This window comes from Clavelina lepadiformis, chromosome 3, assembly GCF_947623445.1.
Source record: "Clavelina lepadiformis chromosome 3, kaClaLepa1.1, whole genome shotgun sequence".
Taxonomy (NCBI): domain Eukaryota; kingdom Metazoa; phylum Chordata; class Ascidiacea; order Aplousobranchia; family Clavelinidae; genus Clavelina; species Clavelina lepadiformis.
The window spans coordinates 10194893-10215200 of record NC_135242.1 but is presented as its reverse complement, the minus strand read 5'-3'; the positions used below and the strand labels follow the sequence as shown (position 1 = coordinate 10215200).

Sequence of the window (20308 nt, the reverse complement as noted above, 5' to 3'; positions counted from 1 at the left end):
CTGTGCATCCTTAACGATGAAAGGCTTCATTGCAGCAAAACATTGTTATAATCACTTCCTTATTGAATAATTTCTTTTCAGCTTTCGGTCATACTATACTTTTTTTAACAAAACCAAAATAAATTCATTTGCAAATAAACCAATGGTCTTCCATAAAGATGAACTAATTATTATAAATGTGGACAATATGATGTTTTAATAAGTATATAGGAAGGGTATCATATAAATCTTTTCTGTCAAGAACTCTTTGATAAACCAAGCAATAAACGAATAATACTTGCTGTGATGGCAAGTAACTACATTACTAGATGAAACCAAAATAAGCCAAAACCTGCCTATGCATTACAACAAAACTGAAGTTAGTTGTTGACAATGTTCTGATTTTTATCGCACACTGGTATTCACAGTGACAAGGTAAAAAATTATAATTTTCATAAACATTCCTATAATGCCTTTCATCCAGTTAGGGGTACTGGCGTACTAACTACATATCACTTAACCAAAGTTTGTTTGGTTAACCAGTTATTTGTTATCTGGATAATCTAACCTTGTCTACAAGCATACCCCTAAATATTTTTTTATACAATTTTTTATTTTAATATTTGTTGCTTTGTGCATACCTGTAGGTATTTTGTGCATTATTACTATAATTTAATTAATTTTTATAATAATTAATGTTATGTTAGTATGGCTATTATAGGTTATATGGTTATTTTATATTAGGGTATTATAATAATTAATGTTAGATACATCCATTTTCACAGTACCATTTTCTGGACTTGGGAGCCATACATACTTAACATCTTCATAGCACTAATATAATTAATTGCTGAACATGTTGCATATTTTAAGTCACTTAGGCTAAGCAGTGTTTCCTGTTCATTACTTGATTAGGAGCATGCTATTCATCTGTTGTTATACTATGCTGAGCACCATAATTTTTTCTTGCCATAGTTAATGAAAAAGTAAGCAGTTCAATCCAACATTGTACAGAACAAAGTATTGCTAATTGCAATGTGGTATCGCCATACAATTTTTAGCTGTTATTCTTTGATTTACTGGACTGTATGTCAAAGATGCAATTGCAAGACTTGTTGTAAGTTGAACAGTAACGTCTATAGCAACATAATGTTTGCTGTAGCTACCTCCAGGGCCTGGATTGATCTACCGTAACTTATTTTGTTACTATTTATTAATTAAAAGTATTAGTACCTGATTCAGTGTGAAAACTGGTATTAAAAACATAATTATAATTTTGAATATCTTCAATTTCAAACTAACAACAAAATAAATTTGTACGCTGCAGGTCTAAATCACTAACAACAAAATATACTTCAACAAAAAACTTCAAGGTTTTAAAGATTTCAGTTGGGATTTGCTATTTGTCATCCTGTAAACTTGAATAGTTTTCCAAAGTTATTCTCAGCCGTGTGTTTTCCAAATACAGTACATTATTAAAGTGGTGTTAGTATATTTAGTTTAGTAGCATTGAGTATTTCACTACGTTAAATTTCCTTATTATTTTTAAAACATTTCTTTAGAAAACCGTGGAAAGGGAGCTTAGTAGCATCAATACTAACTATGAGATACAGCAATCTGGGGAAAGCTCGAGGAGGTTTGCACATGAACACAATACTTCATTGCTTAAAAATGATCCGATCATCACTAACATCCAAGACAATATAAACCTGTGAGAACCTTCTTAAAAATTTTTTGTTGCTATGACACAAGCTCGAACATTTTATTGATCCCTGGTAATCAAATATTATGGTTGTTCTTAGAAGTACTACATTAACATCTAAATAGTTTACCGAGTTAATACAAAGCTATTTGGAGATGAACTTTGCATTTGTATGAATGGTTTACTTTAGAGTTTCAATTTATTTCCATTATTAAAAGTTTGACTGAACAAATTAAAAATTTAAACATGTTCAGAGACTTAACCCTATGTTTACCTAAGTTAGGGCTTTTTGGATTCCTCTGCAATTACTATGGTCTCAAGTAAAACTAGAACACACCTATAAATAGCTTGTGACTTTTTGAAAAGGATTTTTGAATTTTGGCACATATTCTTGCACTTAGGTATATGTCAGCGGTACCCAAACGCCCCCTGGCGGCGTTTGTGACCATGAAAGCGGTGCTGGTCACAAATTGGATGGGCATTGAGAGTAAATCGGGGCAGTTACAAGAACAGGGTGACGAAGCGACTTTTGTCCTATTTTGCTTCAAAAATAATACTATGCATAAAGATGATGACTGTAGGAGCTCTGTGACAGATAATCTGGTAATTCTTGTTGGCAACGGTCTTCCACAAAGTGATTCATTTTTGAACAGCAAATGTTCGGTCAGACTGGTTTGTATGGCGTAACAAAAGCTTTGTTTGACTAGAATGATCAATGTTGCAATGATGCCTGCTATCTAGTTTTGATGGCATGAGTTAGGCTTGTAAATGTTCAATTTATTCGCTTGTTGATGTAGTTAAAAGAAAAGCGATTACACAGTTCAAATTACAAAGAGGAATGTCTTGCCGAGTCAGAAATATTTTAATTGTTGAAATTTACCTATTGTACATCGAGTATTTGTAAAAGTTTCAGGCTAATTTTAGTGCTGGTTTTGCAAGCGTTCACATGCTTTTTTTTCCCGCTTCTTGAATGGATAATGAATTGGTTTTTACTTTTTTGTTAAATGGGCGTTTGATAGTCAATAAGTTGTCCATGGTGGCGCTATTGGAAAACGTTTGGGAAACACTGGTCTATATGATTGCGGAAGTTTGTTGATTTTTGCTTGACATAATGGTTTTTTATCTGTGCGTTCTATGGAAGCCAAAGCATGAAATCTTCGTTTCATTGTTTCATCAGTGTGGTGTGTCTGTGTTACATGTCAAGCTATATTGCATTGCATTTTGACCCATTTCCTACCAACACCAGATCAGAACAATGCTATTCTGCAAGTCTCGCTTAATTATAAACAAAAGATTTGTCTTATTTTATAATTGTCACTTTCATTGAGCTTGATTTAATTCAATGTTGTCAATTATCTTCCATACATTTTGTTATGTGTCTTACATGTATTGCTCCCTTTTTCAAAAATAAAGTTGAATACAAAACCTTGGATTATAAATTCCACCTAATTCATCCATTGCATGTGACGTGAACAGTTTTACTTATCATTGTAAATTATTTTCTTGAACCATACAATACTTTGAACTAATTTACTCATATTTTAAAATATAAGCTTTTTTGTGAGTAAATCGGTTGAAGTGCGACCATCTGGAGAACTTTTTTTGATCAAATATAACCAGCAACATGCATACTCGGTACATCATTGTCGATGTACTTACAAAAGAAGGTTCTTCCGTCTTGCAACGAGCAGCAATGTAATCACATTTTCCAAAGATCATCATTTGTGTACATTTTTGCTTGACAAACTTTGGCTATTATTACTAAATATTTTTAAATACATAACATTATAATATGGTGCGTATTCTTTTTCCATCCTCTGATGGCCAGTGTTAAGGTGATTTTCAACCATCTGATACGTGACCACACTAACAGCTCGTCTGCTTAGCTTGGCTTTTTTAACTTATGTTTTCTGGGTTTAACCAATTGTGGGATGCCTGGTTGTGCTAGTTGTCACCGACAATTATTACCTTAATTATTTTCGAGCATAATTTTTATTTTTATTTTTTTTAGTTTTGTCACTTTTACCCATTCATTAGCACATGCTAATAAAAGAAAACTGGCTTGATTTTTTCTTAGATGGTTGGCTGACCAACGCTGAAATTTTCAATTGTTTTGTAATTATAACACATGATTTACCCCCCGGGCATTCATGAAAAACGCATTTTTGCTATAAACGCTCCATCAAAACGTGGTATTTAAAATCAACATAATTGTTGCTTTTTACACACTTTGTATTCTGAGAGGTTGAATGAAACATATAGTCATAGGTTGGCAGGACCGCGGTACTTTTGAAAAAAAGTACCGAACTACTTTTACCAAGAAATTTCCGTCAGTCCCGGTACTCTAACCCGGTACTGTAACTCTAACCAAACTAACTTTTTAAAACAGCACCAAATACTGGATCCGTCGGTACATTTTTTGCCAAGTGCCAGCACCGTTACCGATGGTGCTTTCAAAGTACCGACTACCCACCTCTTCATGTAGTGTTGTAATGGTCACGCCTTTCATGTCTGACATCTAGCCCTTGTCCAGGAACTTATGAAACAACTAGCTAATACATAGCTTGTGTTTCTCTGACGTTATGCGCATTGTGTATAGAATAAAAACTAACCAGCAATAAACACGCCTTGAGATAAGATTCATAGCATCGAGGTACAGTATACACAACCCTTAATTTGTCATACAAGAAAGAATACATCAATAAAAATATGAAATTTCAGTTGTGTAGTTGCAAAGTCATTGACTAGTTTTGTACCAATCATTGAAATTTCATAGTAGTTTGGTTTGAAGTCCAAAACAGTTAAGTAGAGCAGTTTTTCTCAACTAGCCCTGATAAAACGTGGGTATTCTTTTACACAATCTGCAGCTTTCTGATCTGTACTGGCCTTACAGATATCATTTAAATGTTGCACATGAGTTATGATGTAAGGTGAGATAAGCGTTACGTAATGAACAGTTGAAGCTTAGGAAGGAGAATTATTTTCTGTCAAACTTTTCTATCATGCAGTAGTACCCCATAGATAGCTGTTATACTGGTCATAATTTAGCGTAGATAATGCACAACATTACTGTCTTATGATCTGCAAACAGCTCTGCAAAAATTGGGCAAAATTCACACCTTTTTTTAAAATGTTGCTACTGCAAGATTTCCTTTTAAGGTCGTCAAGTATGCCCTGTACTGCAACTCATATCTTTTTAGAATGTGACCAGATTGAGTCCTCCCTCAAATGTTATGTTGGGGAAGGATATTGTTCTAAGGCAGGGGTGGGCAACATACGGCCCGCAGACAGTTCAGCAGTTCAGTTTAGCAGTTCAGTTTTGACTTCAGCAGCTAATGAAGTACATTATTCGTTAATAAATTCATTAAATACTGTTTTTGGTCTCTATGCTTAAAACTTAAAGTTTACATTAAATACGATTTATTCCTTGCATAGGTGGATAAATACACGACTAATGTATCGATTCAGGAATCCGGCCCGCCAAGTACTTTATTTTCTCATATCAGGCCCGCCGACCGAAAAAGTTGCCCGCCCCTGTTCTAAGGTTTCCACATTTTATCACCAAATTTCAAAACGAAGTATCAAAGAGAAAAACTCTTAAATGCCATGCATATTCTCAAAAGATTTTGAGAGTTTGTTAGCTGTCATGTTCAGGTAGTCACACGTTGTATAACAACCTTATGCTTCAAAATTTCCAAAATCACATGAAAAATAATCATTCCGATAATTGATCATAAAGCCAACTTTGTTATAGAAAATTCTTGTAAAAACCATCAACAAATAAATCTTCAAACTTTTAAAAGGTTGAGAATCCTTAGTAGAAATATCTAAAAATTGTTGAGGTTATTGTGCTTGAGGAGATATTCATATCATGTAATTTCTCTTCAAGTTAAAGCTGTCTCTGGGTGACCTGATGAATAACTGTTGTTTCTTCTTTCCATCTTTTTCGTAAATGATTTTTTCAACTGCTTCCAGCTATCTCTACCAGCATTATGTTTTTCTAGCTGTAGCTGTTGCTGGAGCTCTCTCTTCTCAGTCAAGTGTGACAGTCTTAATTTGTTACTTTTAAATTCTAATGAAGATGCAGGTTGGATTTCATTCAAAACATAAATTTTGTCCGTTATTATCCACAGTCCGTTATTATCCTATTAAATTATCAACAGTCCATAGTGTTATGAGAAGTTGTCACCAAACCATTTTAAATTTCAAATACATTTACGTGGCTTGTTTTACTTTTCATTAAGTACCAACTTTCACAACCGTATATAAAGTAACAAAAAATGTCAAAACTTCAGTACTCATACTTTAATTGTTTTTGTTTGTTTGCTCTGGGATATATGCCGATTTATTTTCTTTACATATCTTCCATCTTGATATAATTGAAATCCAAGGAATATAATTGATTCAATGACTTCATTGGATTACCATCAACATGAACCGTTTTTAGTAGTGAGCAATCTTATATTTTTAGTTTTATGTGTGTTCATGGTCAAACCAGCTTTTCATTACCTGTTTTTACTCTTTTAAGCAGCTGTTAATGGTTTCCTTCAGTGGGTGCAATCAGAGTGGTATCATCAGCATAACATTTGTAACGTTTTTTACCAATGTGAATCTCCATGTGATGAGAGAATTATGTATTCGCATACCAAAGTCAAAATAGGTACTTGGTTAACAAGAATTATCTGTCTGGTTTTTAATACTACTCGAACACCCTACTTTTTGAAATTATTTAATGGTCTGGTTTTTCTCTTTGATTTGGCATAAACATTTGCAGTGTATTTGCAATTTTCCAGTACTCAGTCAGAGCTTCATTGACCAATCGGAAAAGCTTTTAACAGCGGGCTTTGAACATCAAGTATTTACTGAAGCAGAAGAGAAGCAAGATGCAAAGTATTCGACATTGAACAGTCGATTACTAATAAGTTATAACCCCTGGTGGGCCTTGCTATGGGAAGAAAATTCTCCCAGGCCTTTTCTTTTCATCTAACTTTTGAATACAACCGAAAAAAAAGCATGTGTATGCGTGCGTCAGGAGCAACAAAAGTTAACAGAAATTAGTTAAACATTTTACCCTTTCTCCAAGAAGGTTTTGTCAATTAAAACAACTAAAACATTTCTTCCACTGCAACACTGTGTCAACTTTGTATTTGATTTTGTGCTAACAAAAGCACAAAATGAAAAAACTGTCCATTCATAAATCCAACTTCTACTATCAAGCTAAAAGCAGTTTGCGTTGTTATGTCACGTTTGCATTGAAATGGCACAATTTAATTGTACTTCACAATAACTTATCTGAATTTGTAGTCGATGAGTTCATAGCAAAACTGCTGTTTAAAACATAATTACTAATTTCGTAAACCTGACATCAAATGACCTTGGTTGGTGTTCAACGATTTCAGTTTTCTTATGGAAGCTCTTGGTTCCTACTGTTTCCTAATGGCTACTTCAATTCAAAATAAAAGGCAGAAAAGAATTCCAAGCACAACGCTGACCTTAGATGACTACTGCATAGCCATGCTCTGAACTGTGCAAAGGAATATAACCAGGGCTTGAGGCTTGAGCACTGAGGAATCATCGCTGGGTTTAAGTCATGCAAATACTTTTTTCAACTATTTCCATGCAAGTGCCTTAACTAATCGGCTATGAGATCTCAAATCTCATGCACAAAGTTAGGGATATTACATTGAAAGACAAGAAAATAATGTCTCAGACCTCCAACTGGTACTAATTTTCGAAACTTAAACTTAATCTTTTTATTGGTTTCTTTTAGTGTTATCTGTCATTCTTATCTGTTTTAACTTCTAAAAGGGCAATAACAGGTTTTGTTGAAACTTTATTTATATGTAATTATTAAATGCACTGCATTTGTCTTGGTAATTTAGAATCTTTTTCTGAAATTGAGGGAAGTCTTTGCACTGTAATTTAATCTCATATGTCTAATTTTGTTATAATTGTGTTGATTAGTTAGACTTGTATTGTATTATTTAAATTTTTTTTGTTGTCCTCAGACATGACGAGGAAATCAAATATTTTACAACTCTAGTAGAGCGCTACGGTACAGAAGTTGATGCTAATAATATCCTGACAAAGAGTCTTGTGGATGCTGTTTCAGATTGTGAAGAAAGAACCACTCAATTGGAAACTAGTGTGCAGCTGTCCATAAACTTGACGCATAAAACACAGCCTAAGGTGTTTTTTCATGTACTCATTGTTTTTAACTTTTGCATATTGTATAACTTATGTCATATATAATGTTTCTAATCTTAACTCAATTGGAAAAGTTAGCTAATCCTATAATGATGATACAAATATAATACAAGCTGCTTAATATAACAATAGAAGTTGCGACCAGTCACTTTATATCAGTGGTTCTCAGCCTTTTTTTAAAGTGTATCACCTTGAGGTTCTATGATCTTTTTGTGTACCAATAAATTATCAAAATTCTCAACTTTACGCAAAATGTATATAGGATTATTATCAGGGGCGGATTAGCAAATAATTCTGCCCAGTAATTTCAAGATTATAGTGTCATTGGAAAGAGACACTCTATCCAACTTTGCCTCATCTTTTTCACCAATCAGGCACTGGACAAGTACTTTTGCTACCTGTAGGATTAGCATCTCAGCAATGGTATGAGCCCACAAGTTAGGGGCCTCGAAAAGAGAAACTTGATAGCATGCTTTGACAATCCCTGCCATCTTTTAATAGTTCCGTCCTGTCTGATCTAAGCGCTGTTTCTTTACATTCTCACCAATTCGCTTGAAATAGCTCTCATATCTATCATTCTTTTCTGGGTGGTTTGATTCAAGATGGCGCTTAAGCAGACTTGGCTTCATAGCCGCACTCGAAAGAGTTTTCAGGCAGACTCCGCATTGTGGCAGATTTTCTCCTCGGTGCTCAATGCCAATAAAGCCATATTTTATATATTCAGGATTATGCTTTTGCTTTGACATTTTGAATAAACTTGGCGAAAATACTATTCTAAAAACCTAAGTAAAACTGACATTAAAGTATTTAAAGTAGATACTGATCTACCCTCAGTTATGCTACACTGGTTACTTATTGCTTACCTTGCCTCATTAAATATCAAAAGTAAATAAAAAAACAGAACAGCTATTTATATTTTCACATCTTTCTAAACAAAGTGAAATACAGTATTTTGCGTCCCACATTAAAACCTTTCATTTCCCCAGTTTCTGTATATTAGCCTACTGAAATAATTTCCTTTCATATCTCACTAGCTTTAACTTATATCACTACCGTCATAAGCATGATACTGTATGTCTCTTTTTTCACTTTGTGAGATACTGGTAGTGAAGTTTTTTGTTTTTGGTGTTTTGGTATGATGTCATAAGAGCAATTTGCATAGAATCCAGAAAGATAATAGTTCCATACATTAATGACGCTGTGCTAATTGTCATATTTATCCCTTATTCCAACGGAATTCTTGTGCAGATCTGATGATATTATAATGTTATTTCTGTTCCATTTCGTGTGTTTATCAACAAGCACTGTACTATATTTTGACTGTGTTTAGTATACATGACCCGGTTTTGATTACTTCCGAATTACGTGATTCGTACTACAGTGCTTAGTACGTTAGTTCTGATATTGTCAGTCTAGTAACTACAGTCCGTGATTTTACAGTCTACCGAACACAGCTCTATTCTGTTCTCTGAAAACAGTAATCATTTCGTTGAGAACCAATAATAAATGATGTTGACAGTGTTTCAGACATTGACAGTTTGGTTTTGGTACTGTGATGCTATACTGACTATCAGGGGTAAATGAACGCGCTATCTATGGAGTCAGATTAGCGAATAATCAATCAAGCAATAATTAATCACAGTTTATAACCCCAATAAGACACTCAGTTAGCAAAACGCATAAAATACTTAACTATGCATTTTGATGAAGACATTTATTACATTAGAAAAAATTAGCTTAATGATGCGTTTAAACTGTAATTTGACTTAAAAATAAATGGATTTACTGCGTACCACTTCAAATGAATTCGCGTACCACAGGTTGAGAACCACTGCTTTATATAATCGTTGTTTTGTAATGTTGAAATTCTAACCAGGTCTTCTAGCACTAACGGCCAGTCACATCAGCTCTAAACTGAATTTATTGGCCGGCAAAGAACTTCATAACAACAACCTTCTTGGTTGTGCACCAAACTAGGGCTGGTAAAGTTTGGCCCGCTAATGGTCAGTAGTAGTTAAAAGTTCTTGCGACTAAAGGTTTTGTTAGCCATTAGCCAAAAATGTATATTTAGGAAAGAAAGTAGAGCAAAATTATGTGTTATCAATTGACTCACGGAAATTTTCTACTCTGTTCTTATTTTACTGCTAGCATATTTTGTTTTCCTGATAAACGTTTTAGTTTAGCATGACATAAGCTGCTAATAAAATACTTTTCGTCATATTTCTTAAGAATAAATAGTAGTAGTGCTTGCAATTAAGAATGTAACTTCACAATTAGCCAACTAATGGCAAAAGAAAATCAGCCAATTTCCCGGCCCTACACCAAACCGAGACTTAAAACATAATTACAATCAGGTGATTTTTGTACAGCAAGTGAAAGAGCGCGGGCGGGTGCAAAATGAAGTGCTTTAAAACTTATATAAGTAGTAAACACGATACATGGCCTAACCTAAAATGTGAAATACTAAAACCCTTTGAAAATGCATATCTATATGTTTATTTGTATTGCAGTGTAACTTTTAGTCTTATGTGGGAAATAATGTTACTGAGTGAAAATACTTTAAGTATAAGTGGCGGAGATAAAAAATAGCACACGGCTTGAAGTACCTTTAGCTTTACCATGCAAATCTGAGTGGAGTGGTGCAAAATTCCGTTACAGTTGTACGGTCCTGAAATGTTCTGTATAAGTATGTTTATTTGTTGTCTGTTTTTACACTGCATATTTTTGCATTCAGTCTGTGTGCTGTATGACAGTTTACATCAATACACACAGTTATTTTATTTTTTGTCGTATAACTGCTGATTGAGGTTGATCTAGGAATAAAACTTGTAGCTGAGCTGCAAAAAAACTGTTTTCAGTCATTCTGTGCTTAGCCATGTTGACCCGGCTATGGTCATAGTGGCTTCAGGTATTGTGACCATTTCATTGTCTGGATTGATCAATGAATGGCCATCCAGTACGGTATTATGATCAAAATGGTCACTTGTAGCATAAAAAGTATACATTTTCATTAATTTTAAATTTTTTTTTTAGTTAAACCATGATGACGTTGCAACTACATATGAGCGGGATCAAATTTCACATGTATTGGATTTCCAAAATACAAAACTGTTCAATGTCACTAAGTCAATGCAAAAAGTATCAGATGATGTTCGGTACTTGACAATGACCACTGCAAATTATGTTTCCATTGTTTCAGAACAAAGCAGAGTCATTCAAAAGCAAAATACCACAATAAGGACACTGGAATTAAAAGTCAGTTAGTATCACTTTTTTAATGAATAAAAGTACTTTTAAAAGAGTGCAAGAAGTTACTATCGTTAAATCCTAGTTTATATGTTTTTTTTACATAAATTCCTGTCATAAAAATGATCTAATATGAGATATCTTACAACTTTCATTATACTATTATTTTTCATTTATTAACTTTGTCTTCATAAGCTTTTCTTTACACTTTGAGCTTCATAAATTTGTCTTGCTTGTTGCATTGCTTAATCATATACCCCCAAATTGCAATAGATTGAGTAAAATGAAGAAGAATACTAGGGGTGAGCCAACAAAAGAAAGGAGTTGTTCAGTTGTCCAAATACGTGGCGCTAGTGTCACAAGCCAATTACTAAAAATCTAGAGTTTCGCATTATCGTTCTGTCAATTTGGGAAATATCTGAGTTTGAGTGCGAAACCCATAATGACAAATTAGCGAGATGTGTACCGCTACATACGACCCCTCCTTCAAAAAGTTTCGTAACATATTGGAATTCTGGGAGTCCAGAGCTACGCGAGCGCTGTAATTCTGTAATGACAGTAATTTTTTTATAACCAAATGCAACAGTGAAAACATAAGTGACACTTTTTGTAGACGCTATGTGAAAAGGAACAAATCTAATGGCTATATATAAGTGTAATAGGTGTGGTAAAAACACTACTAACGAATTAATGTTCGATATTTACTGGGGATGCGCCGATACGAACCCAAACCTGATAGATTAACCGAGTATCATTTTTGTGGAAGATTTGGGCGAACACGAATACAATATCACTTATAGATTTACTGATTTTGGTAAAAAAAGGATGATCCAGTTTCCCGACAAAGCTAAAATAGAGTTAGCAGCACATACAATGAAAGTCATTTTCCTAACGATTTTGCTTTTTCGTTTTTTAAACATTTTTTGAAACAAAATGATTTGTTTATCGATTATGTCATGTTACAAGCAAGACTTGACAACTTTTGGATGAAATTTTATTGTTTGGTTCTAATATGAATAGATTCAGGATTCGTTCGTGTCGACCTACCTGATATTCCGGTTCATGCGAAATTTTTCTTGCGGCACATCCCAAATATTTACTAATAGTTTTTGTAATATCATTCAAAGCATGATGCTGAATAGTTTAAACCACGTACAGGTAATATAAACACACGCGGTCAAATGATAAGCTGGCCTCGGTGTTAAATAAAGTGTCGTTTGTTCTTTGGTGTCTTAACGTAAGCACTGTGTGTGTGTGTGCACCTGAGGTCAACAGTCCGTTGGCCTAATTATGTGTTTCTATGTCACGCATTCAGGAGATTTGATCATACCTCCTGAACGAGTTATACTGGCTGATGCTGTTGGTCTAGACAAGGGCTTCTCAAACTATGAGTCGGAATGTAATTTTGGGGTTGTGAAACGAATTCAACTTTTATCGATTGAATTTTTTGTTATTTTTTGATTCACTTTACTGTTTCCGTTATGTGGTTCTTTTATTAATGCACAGTTACTATCGTCGATTGTGTGCATTTGTATGATTTTGCCATGGACAAAAATACCACTTGAGATTTGTGATGGGTGATTTTTTGTTTTGATGTCGTTAACGTGTATAGGCTAGGGCCACCCATCAAGGGGTCATATAGAATATCATTTCTAAAATGGGGTCGTAGAACAAAAAAGTTTGAGAAGCCCTGGTCTAGACAACTCTGTTGTTGCCTGCTTAGAAATAGTTTGGGATTTCAGAATTTGATGTTGGTTCACCTAAAACGTGGTTCCAGGAAACTGCAATGCCATGCAAAGCAGTCTAGCAAGATTGGTTTAGGGACCTCAAGCAGTTTGTATTTTGAAATGGTAATCGTTTGGTCATTTCAAGTATTTTCATTGGACCTATGTAATTTCATATTAACCCTGTTTTGAAACAGTCATTATGTATGTAAACTTGTCGCAAGTTTTCAAGCTTGGGTTGGCATTGTTGTGCGTTTCTTTGAATGCGTGTTTGTTGGCGTCATTTTGAGTTCCTTCATCATCAAGTTCCTTGCGTTTGCGCAAACTGTGGTGCACATGTGTGTTTAGGCTTATTCCCTTCCTTAAAGGAAGGAACTTATCGCCAGGAAGCCCATGCCATAAGTCATCTCATTGGAGCTGTATTTCAAGTCTTCTAGCACTACTGCTCAAAATGCCATGATTATGAAACTTAAATGGCAGAACCAGTCGGAGTGATTTTCAAAACAATCCAAAGAAGTTTTCTATTTCTTAATCCAATTTTCCACACTATTGAGTTTGCGTGACCTTAAATTATACTTGTGTAGCGTGGTCTTAGGAATTGATGTTTTCTGACGATATGTTTTTGACATCAACCGATCAGTCTAGTAACGTTTTGAGTTAGCAGAATTGTCAAAAAATTATGAAATAAAAATGGTAAATTCAGAAACATTGTGGCGCAGTCCTTCGACATGTGACAGCTTGCTCGATGTGGTACATTGTGGTTCAGAAATGAGCACTGGTGTGACTGGAGAGAACTTAAAATTACATGTCGTTAGAGAACTGTTATAGGTGAAAATCTGCAACAAAAATTGCATATGGGTTTAGTAATAGATATGGTAGTTTAGCAATCGGTGTAATAGTGGATGACTATGTTAACTATACCGAATACGGTTGAGTCTACACATGCTGGTGATGTAAATTAGATTCTTAAACTTAATTAAGAATGTTCAGCAGTCACCATTTTTGTAAGTGGCGAGGTTTTTCAGTAGTTTGATACTCAAATTAATTAATCCTTCGCATCCATGGCCTTGGTGCTTAGCCAGCTCAGAGATTTTTTTTATTCAGGGCTAGGTGGCCAGCTGGCAAGGTTGGTATGCTACAAATATGAAAACAAAAAGAAGAGATTATTATGAAATTTATATTTTGCGTTTACGAGCTCTCCTAGTACGTGGTGGTAATGTTCCAAGCCAATTACTGAAAATCTGTCATTTTGCATTACCGTTCTGTGAATTTGGGAAATATCTGAGTTCAATTGTCGAATTCTTAATAACTAATTAGTGAGAAGCCTACCATTGCAAAACAAAAAATTCGTTATCAAGGCTGCAGTCTATAATGCTCTAATAATTTTTGACAAACTAGGCACTTTTAGGATTGGGATATAGATCAGGTCTTCCAAGCATTACTCCCAGCAGAGATGACCATCTCATTAGGAAGATGGTCACTCGATCTCCTATGACATCTGCTATGAAAATTCAAGTTGAATTGATAGAAAGAGGGACAAGAAGTAATAGGAAAACAGTTAGACACAGACTGTCAATGGACTTATAGCCTATATAAGCCAGCCCGAAAACCAAATTTAACTAATTCTGTGAGAAAAATAGCTTTTCTTTCTTTGACTACCTGATCTGCCTTTTCTTTCTTTGACTACCTGCCTTGTTTCTGAAAAATTATTAGAGCATTACGGACAGCAGTCTTGCTACCCTTTAACTTTTTGAAGCTTTTTTGCCCATTTTTATTTGTTATCTTTTTTATATATTATATTTCTATTATCTTTCTAGCCTGTGAAATTGCTTAATTACTGAGGATTAATCCAGTTGCATGAAACAACATCTTTATAAATACCATTGTATGTAACTTAAAAACACAAATATAAATAATTACTCAATAATACTGACTATTTCGTGAATAAAAAGCTTGTCCACTAAAATAAAGCTTTTTTACTAAGGTGGTCTTAAACTTTTTCCCAGAGTGTAGATGTAAAAGAAGTTACTATGAAAAATATAATCTCTCTACACACAATTTCATCAATTGAAAACCATCTTATAGAACATGAGTAATATTTTTCCCTTAAGAACAAAGATCAAGAAGAACACTTGAAAAGAATGGAAACTGAATTGGAATATCAACATGAAACCGTGATGAAACTAATGACTATAGTTACTAATTTAGCTCGTCAAATAAGGCGACCTGCTCTTCAATATCAAGGTATGCAATGTAGCAGTTCCGTGGTGCAAAGTAGGTTGTAATAAAAAAATTAACTGTAAAACAAACGAAGTAGAATTTAACATTTTTAAAGGATAAATTAAAAAGTTAAGTTCTGGTAAAATTGATTTCAATATTTTTTTCGTTATTTAGGCTTTTATCTTTTAATACTAAATTAGGGCAACAAGTTGATAGCAGCACTTTTTTATCCTGAATTTGTCAGACAATAAGTAGTGCAAGGCATGTCACCTGATACTTGCATTAGTGTAGTTACCCTGTGTTTATGTTTAAACTGTTGAGTTTTGTTTTCATTAGATTGTCATGACCTATGGATGACTGGTCATACTGAAAGTGGAGTATACACATTCATACATGATATGAGCACTTTTCGAGTCTTCTGTAATATGACGGATACTGGAGGATGGACTATCATTCAGAGAAGAACTGATGGCACCCATGATTTTGACAGAAGTAAATGCTCAAACTATCTTTTCAAATATAATTTTAAAACGTTTTATTGGTATTTGTCTCTAAAACAGGGCTTTGTATTGGATTGCTTTAATTTAAGCTATTTTTCATAAAGAAATGCAGAATAACAATGGTTTGAATGAAATGCCCCATGCAAGCCACGTCACTGATTTTTCTACTTTTTCTTTGCCATCGGTTTTAACTGATGCCCAAGGTTAATGCCTTGCAATAAACATGGGCCGCTTTATTGCGAAACTAGCACCGTAACCACTCTGCTACTGAGCTGATAATACTGATATTGTGGTGGTATTAATGAAATTTAACGTTTTTGTTTATACTAAACCAAGATTTTTCCATGTTTAACAACTTTATAGCAGTCCAGGAGCCCAGATAGGCTACCGTTCACCCCCGCAGTATACTACTTTTACATGTTTCATCCTGTAGAATGTCCCTAACATATTTATAACTCATAACAGTGAAGTAACTTGTTCTAACTTTACGTTTTGCATCATACATGGCTTATTGTATGTTGGCAGAGTTGTTATTTTGTTCCGCTATAATGGTTGGAACTTTGTTTTTCATTCTCCCACAGACAATGAAGAAAAAATAATCGATACAATACACAAAGTTTTCCCACAAACCGTATCAAAAATGATCTACCAAACAAGGAAGCCCCATTCCATCGACTGTTGACATTTGAAACACCCATAAGTATTAACAAGATTTTATGCTATACATATTTAAGAATATCACATTAAAAAGACAAAACCATTTAGTGGTAGCCTAGCTGGGCTCTCAGACTATTCAGATTTTTATTCTTCAAACCCCTAACAGAAAACTTTCTAGCTTGACCAGTACGCAATATTCGACCAACACAATTACTTAACTTCACATTATATTGATGAAATTGGCAAAATAAACTTATTAATCTATTTGTTTTAGGCTGGCCAGAGTACAGAGATGGCTTTGGCAGTGTATATGGTGAATACTGGCTTGGTTTGGACACAATAAAATGGCTCACGCATAGACGAATGTATTCATTGATGGTGGTACTTGAAGATTGGGGAGAAAATCACCGTTATGCAATTTACAACAAATTTCTAGTTGCTGGGCAAGATTATACTTTAACGGTCAGACCTTATTAACTAGTGTTGGAGTAATCGATACACAATTGCAATAAATGTTTTAAAATTAACAATGTGAAGGTGAGGGGATATAGTGGAGATGCTGGTAATTCCATGGTGGAAAACGACGGGCATTCATTTAAAGTACGAAAGCAAAACAAACGCATGGGCATTGCAACAGAAACAGATTGCACTACAACACATAAAGCAGGTATAAGTCAGTGCTTCCAGATTTGTCTTTAACCTGTAAATTTTGTTAAATACGGAATAACTTTAATTTGTAGTGGGTACTGTGGCGGACGGACATGCTACAAAGCATATAGGCTTTGTTTGCGTCATCACTAAGTATTTCGTGACAGACATTAATTTATTATTTGTTCTTTGTTTCACTGCACTCTGTTTCTTTTAGCTCTTATAGGAGCAAATTTGTCGAGAAAGATTGCAAAGGACTGCACATTGCCCATCACGTTGCAAATAACAGTAATTTGAGATGGACGGTTTGTGTAGCAGGCACTGTAGACATACTATTTTACTTGCTTCTATTCTACAAAGTTATGCCGCCAGGCCATGGGGTTTCCGTTGTTAGAAAAACAAAGCTTCTCTATCTCCATGTGTGTTGTAAAAGGCTATTAAACTGTTGTTGGGGGTCAGAAAGGCTATCTGATTTGAAAAAATTCTGCTCCAAAGAAATTTCATGAATAAGAGCTGTAAAATTTTTTTCCCTGAGGTCATAGAGTTTTTTAAAATTAAGGGCTCATCTTGGTTTGTGGATGCCAGAGCATGTCCACACGCCGGTTGGCCATAGCATTGCACATCAGGGGACGAAGCCTCCTCCCAGTTACCACTTGCCACCACGAGGAGGTATTGCATAGGGCTTGATGTGCAGAGGCTGTGGACTGGCATCCAGTCATTGGACAATGGCTGGCAAGGGAGACTTACATACGCGGCTCTCTTGTTGCACTTAACAAGCTAGTCAGCGGTGAGGGGTACTGGCAGGGGAAGCAGATTAGTACTTCTACACAACCGTCCAACAAGTAAGTATAGAATATAGCCTACTGCTGCGAAAGAAGTTAATTTGCCAGTTATTAATCCTGGCACCAGGCCGGTTACTGACAGCTAAATTAACTAATACAGCATCTAGAGCTGGGATTGCCAAGGTTTACCTCCATGTCGCTTGATAAATATTACTCAAATGTAATTACCGGTTGACTTCGTTTTTATTCATCAACGCATGTATTTCGTATTGCGAAAGGTGACGTTATTGCCTTTAAGGAGGGTGCCTTGGTAAGTTAATTCTTGCTAATTACGAAGTTCGTTTTGCCTGGAAGTATATTGTAATCACTATTTAATGTGATAGCGTATACGTGATGTCGATACATCGACCTTTAGGCGGCGTATGGGTTTCCAAAAAGGGTTAACTTTGTAGTGGCCTGGGAGCCACTGCAACTTCTTTGTTTTAGTTTATATGTAGTAAAATTATTAAAAATGCAATTACTCGAAAATTGCTCCATTGGGATCTCTGAAATTTTGCATGTGAACTATACTTGCCTGACACTGTCTCGTACTGAAATATGGCAAAAATCACACATCTCTATATCCCGTTACATAGGGCTAAAGTCAAAAGTGGATTTTTGGGCCTAAGAACATATGTTTCCCAATTTTTCATGCCAATTTCTATTCAAGTTTTCCAAGTAACCAGCAACTTTAAAACGTGCCAAATGCTAGGGGAATTTCCATAGTTGCTGCCTTCTGATTAGTCTAAACAGAATTTTAAAGCCCTGCGTTCGAGCCTAACGAAATCAGAGAAATCTAGTTTTTTTACCCATACTCCTCCTTATTGACCTTTTGCACAATACGTTATGCACATGCTCGAAAAATACGTTTTCGAAAATTTGATGACAAATAAGCACGTGATTCCAACAAATTGGAAGTGCACGTGGGTTTTTTACCAGGGTATAGGATAACGTGTAACCATGAACCCATCCTATCAAACGGCTGTTTGTTATTGTCAACGATATTGTCACAAACAGATAAAATTTTGGTTTGATAAAAAAATGTGAACTGCCCTTGAATGTTATGGAAAGTCGCCCATGATGGGACACTATTAGGAAAATTGCTCTCACTGAAAAACGCTGTACGCTTTGGCTAACCTTTTTCCGGACTATGTTAGATATGGCATTGTTTGAAATAGCGCATGAGTTTTAATCAATTTTCTTGTTGTTTATTAAACGATTTACAAAATAAAAATGACACATTTGTCTTATCTTGGTAAACCACGACGGGACAGTATGGAGAAATCCTTAATAATAAAACATTGTTTTAATTAAACCGTAATCTTAAAAAAATTCCCTTTGAAATAAAATTTTTTAACTTTAAAGCAAAATTTGAACTGATTTTTGCAACGTTTTACTGTTGAACAGACGAATAAATGTATCGATTAAACAGAGAAAGAAAGAAAGAAAGAAAGAAAGAAAGAGACGATCATCTGAAAATCTGTACGGCTGTCCCATCATGCGCGAATTTTCCCGAAGCTGCGTAAATGATAGTAGCCTACAAAAAATTCTTAAGCCGCTGATTATATTACAATCGAGTCAGTACCATATTTAAACATTTTGAAAGAAGATGCTTGTTACAGCAATTTTTAGCATTCCCTGCGAGTTGTGAACACTTAGATGTGTTTAGATTTTGAAACGATTAAAAAATTATACGGTAAATAGTTCTGATTTTTACTTTATCCGTAAAGTATAATAAACTCCCATGGTTGTAATTCTTGAACCATTACACCGGAATGCTTATAAAATATTAGGTTACTGAAGTTGTAGTTACCATATGTTTGAGTAGGAGTCAGCAGTTCTTTTTTTAGGGTGGTGGTTTTCCGAAAGCTGCGGAGATGCTAATCCTAACGGGCCATATTTCAACGATCCTATAGCAACGTTAAACTTGGAAGATACCGGTACAGCTGACACGCTAGCTGAACTCCGATGGATGTCCTGGCGTGGTGAAGACTACCCACTAAAGAAAATTACTATGCAGATTTTACCACGTGAAGCGTTGCTCCAGAATGTACTTCTGATTTTACAAGGAATTTCCATTGATCATGAGTATTACAAAAGAGAAGAAAAGGATCTTTCCGAAAATGATTTTGACAATAATTATTGATAGGTGTTACAGCAAAAAAAAACTTAATTAGCAAATAGGCTTTTCTTGTTTTTGCTGCAGTTCTTCAATTCTTGCCCTATTTCCTTACTTGTGTTTACAGCTCGTGAAAGAAGTGTTTAAAATAAAATGACATGTGATCAGAATTAACATCTTTAGCGCAATCTGTGTTGAATAAACCTATTTCCACCTGTTTCAGTAGAAAGTTATCGTGTGAACGATTTTCCTCAGCCACCCGTACTAAATCTTCGGGCAAGAGTCCAGTCGTCACTGGGTACTAGGCCTACTCTTTTGTTAGGAACACGAGGTTTGAAGGTGGCAACCAGGTGTGACACGGTTTGCTCTTCCGCGCTACACTTGCATCGAATTCTGTTCGTAAGCGATGAAATTGTAAGCCGACCCAAGCCATCATAGGCAGCGATAGTTTGTTGGGGTTGTGATAGATGTCGAAAATGTACTTG

General features: G+C 35.0%; 1 protein-coding gene across 6 annotated transcripts in view; it reads left to right on the top strand.

Moving 5' to 3' along the window:
* LOC143448283 (angiopoietin-1-like) overlaps positions 1 to 19993 on the top strand; it is a 43410-nt gene extending 23417 nt beyond the window's left edge. For 2 of the 6 annotated variants that reach the window (XM_076947941.1, XM_076947944.1), the window contains exons 7-14: positions 1542 to 1690; positions 7690 to 7870; positions 10922 to 11143; positions 14970 to 15102; positions 15415 to 15570; positions 16510 to 16697; positions 16773 to 16902; positions 19555 to 19993. In XM_076947941.1, the coding sequence (XP_076804056.1) occupies positions 1542 to 1690; positions 7690 to 7870; positions 10922 to 11143; positions 14970 to 15102; positions 15415 to 15570; positions 16510 to 16697; positions 16773 to 16902; positions 19555 to 19850 (1455 nt within the window). In that variant the 3' untranslated portion in view covers positions 19851 to 19993. Of the gene's footprint in view, positions 1 to 1541; positions 1691 to 7689; positions 7871 to 10921; positions 11144 to 14969; positions 15103 to 15414; positions 15571 to 16159; positions 16279 to 16509; positions 16698 to 16772; positions 16903 to 17100 lie in introns of those variants that run through there. The other 4 variants (XR_013114450.1, XR_013114449.1, XM_076947942.1 and 1 more) reach the window with 4 other exon arrangements.
* Positions 19994 to 20308: the final 315 nt, after the last annotated feature.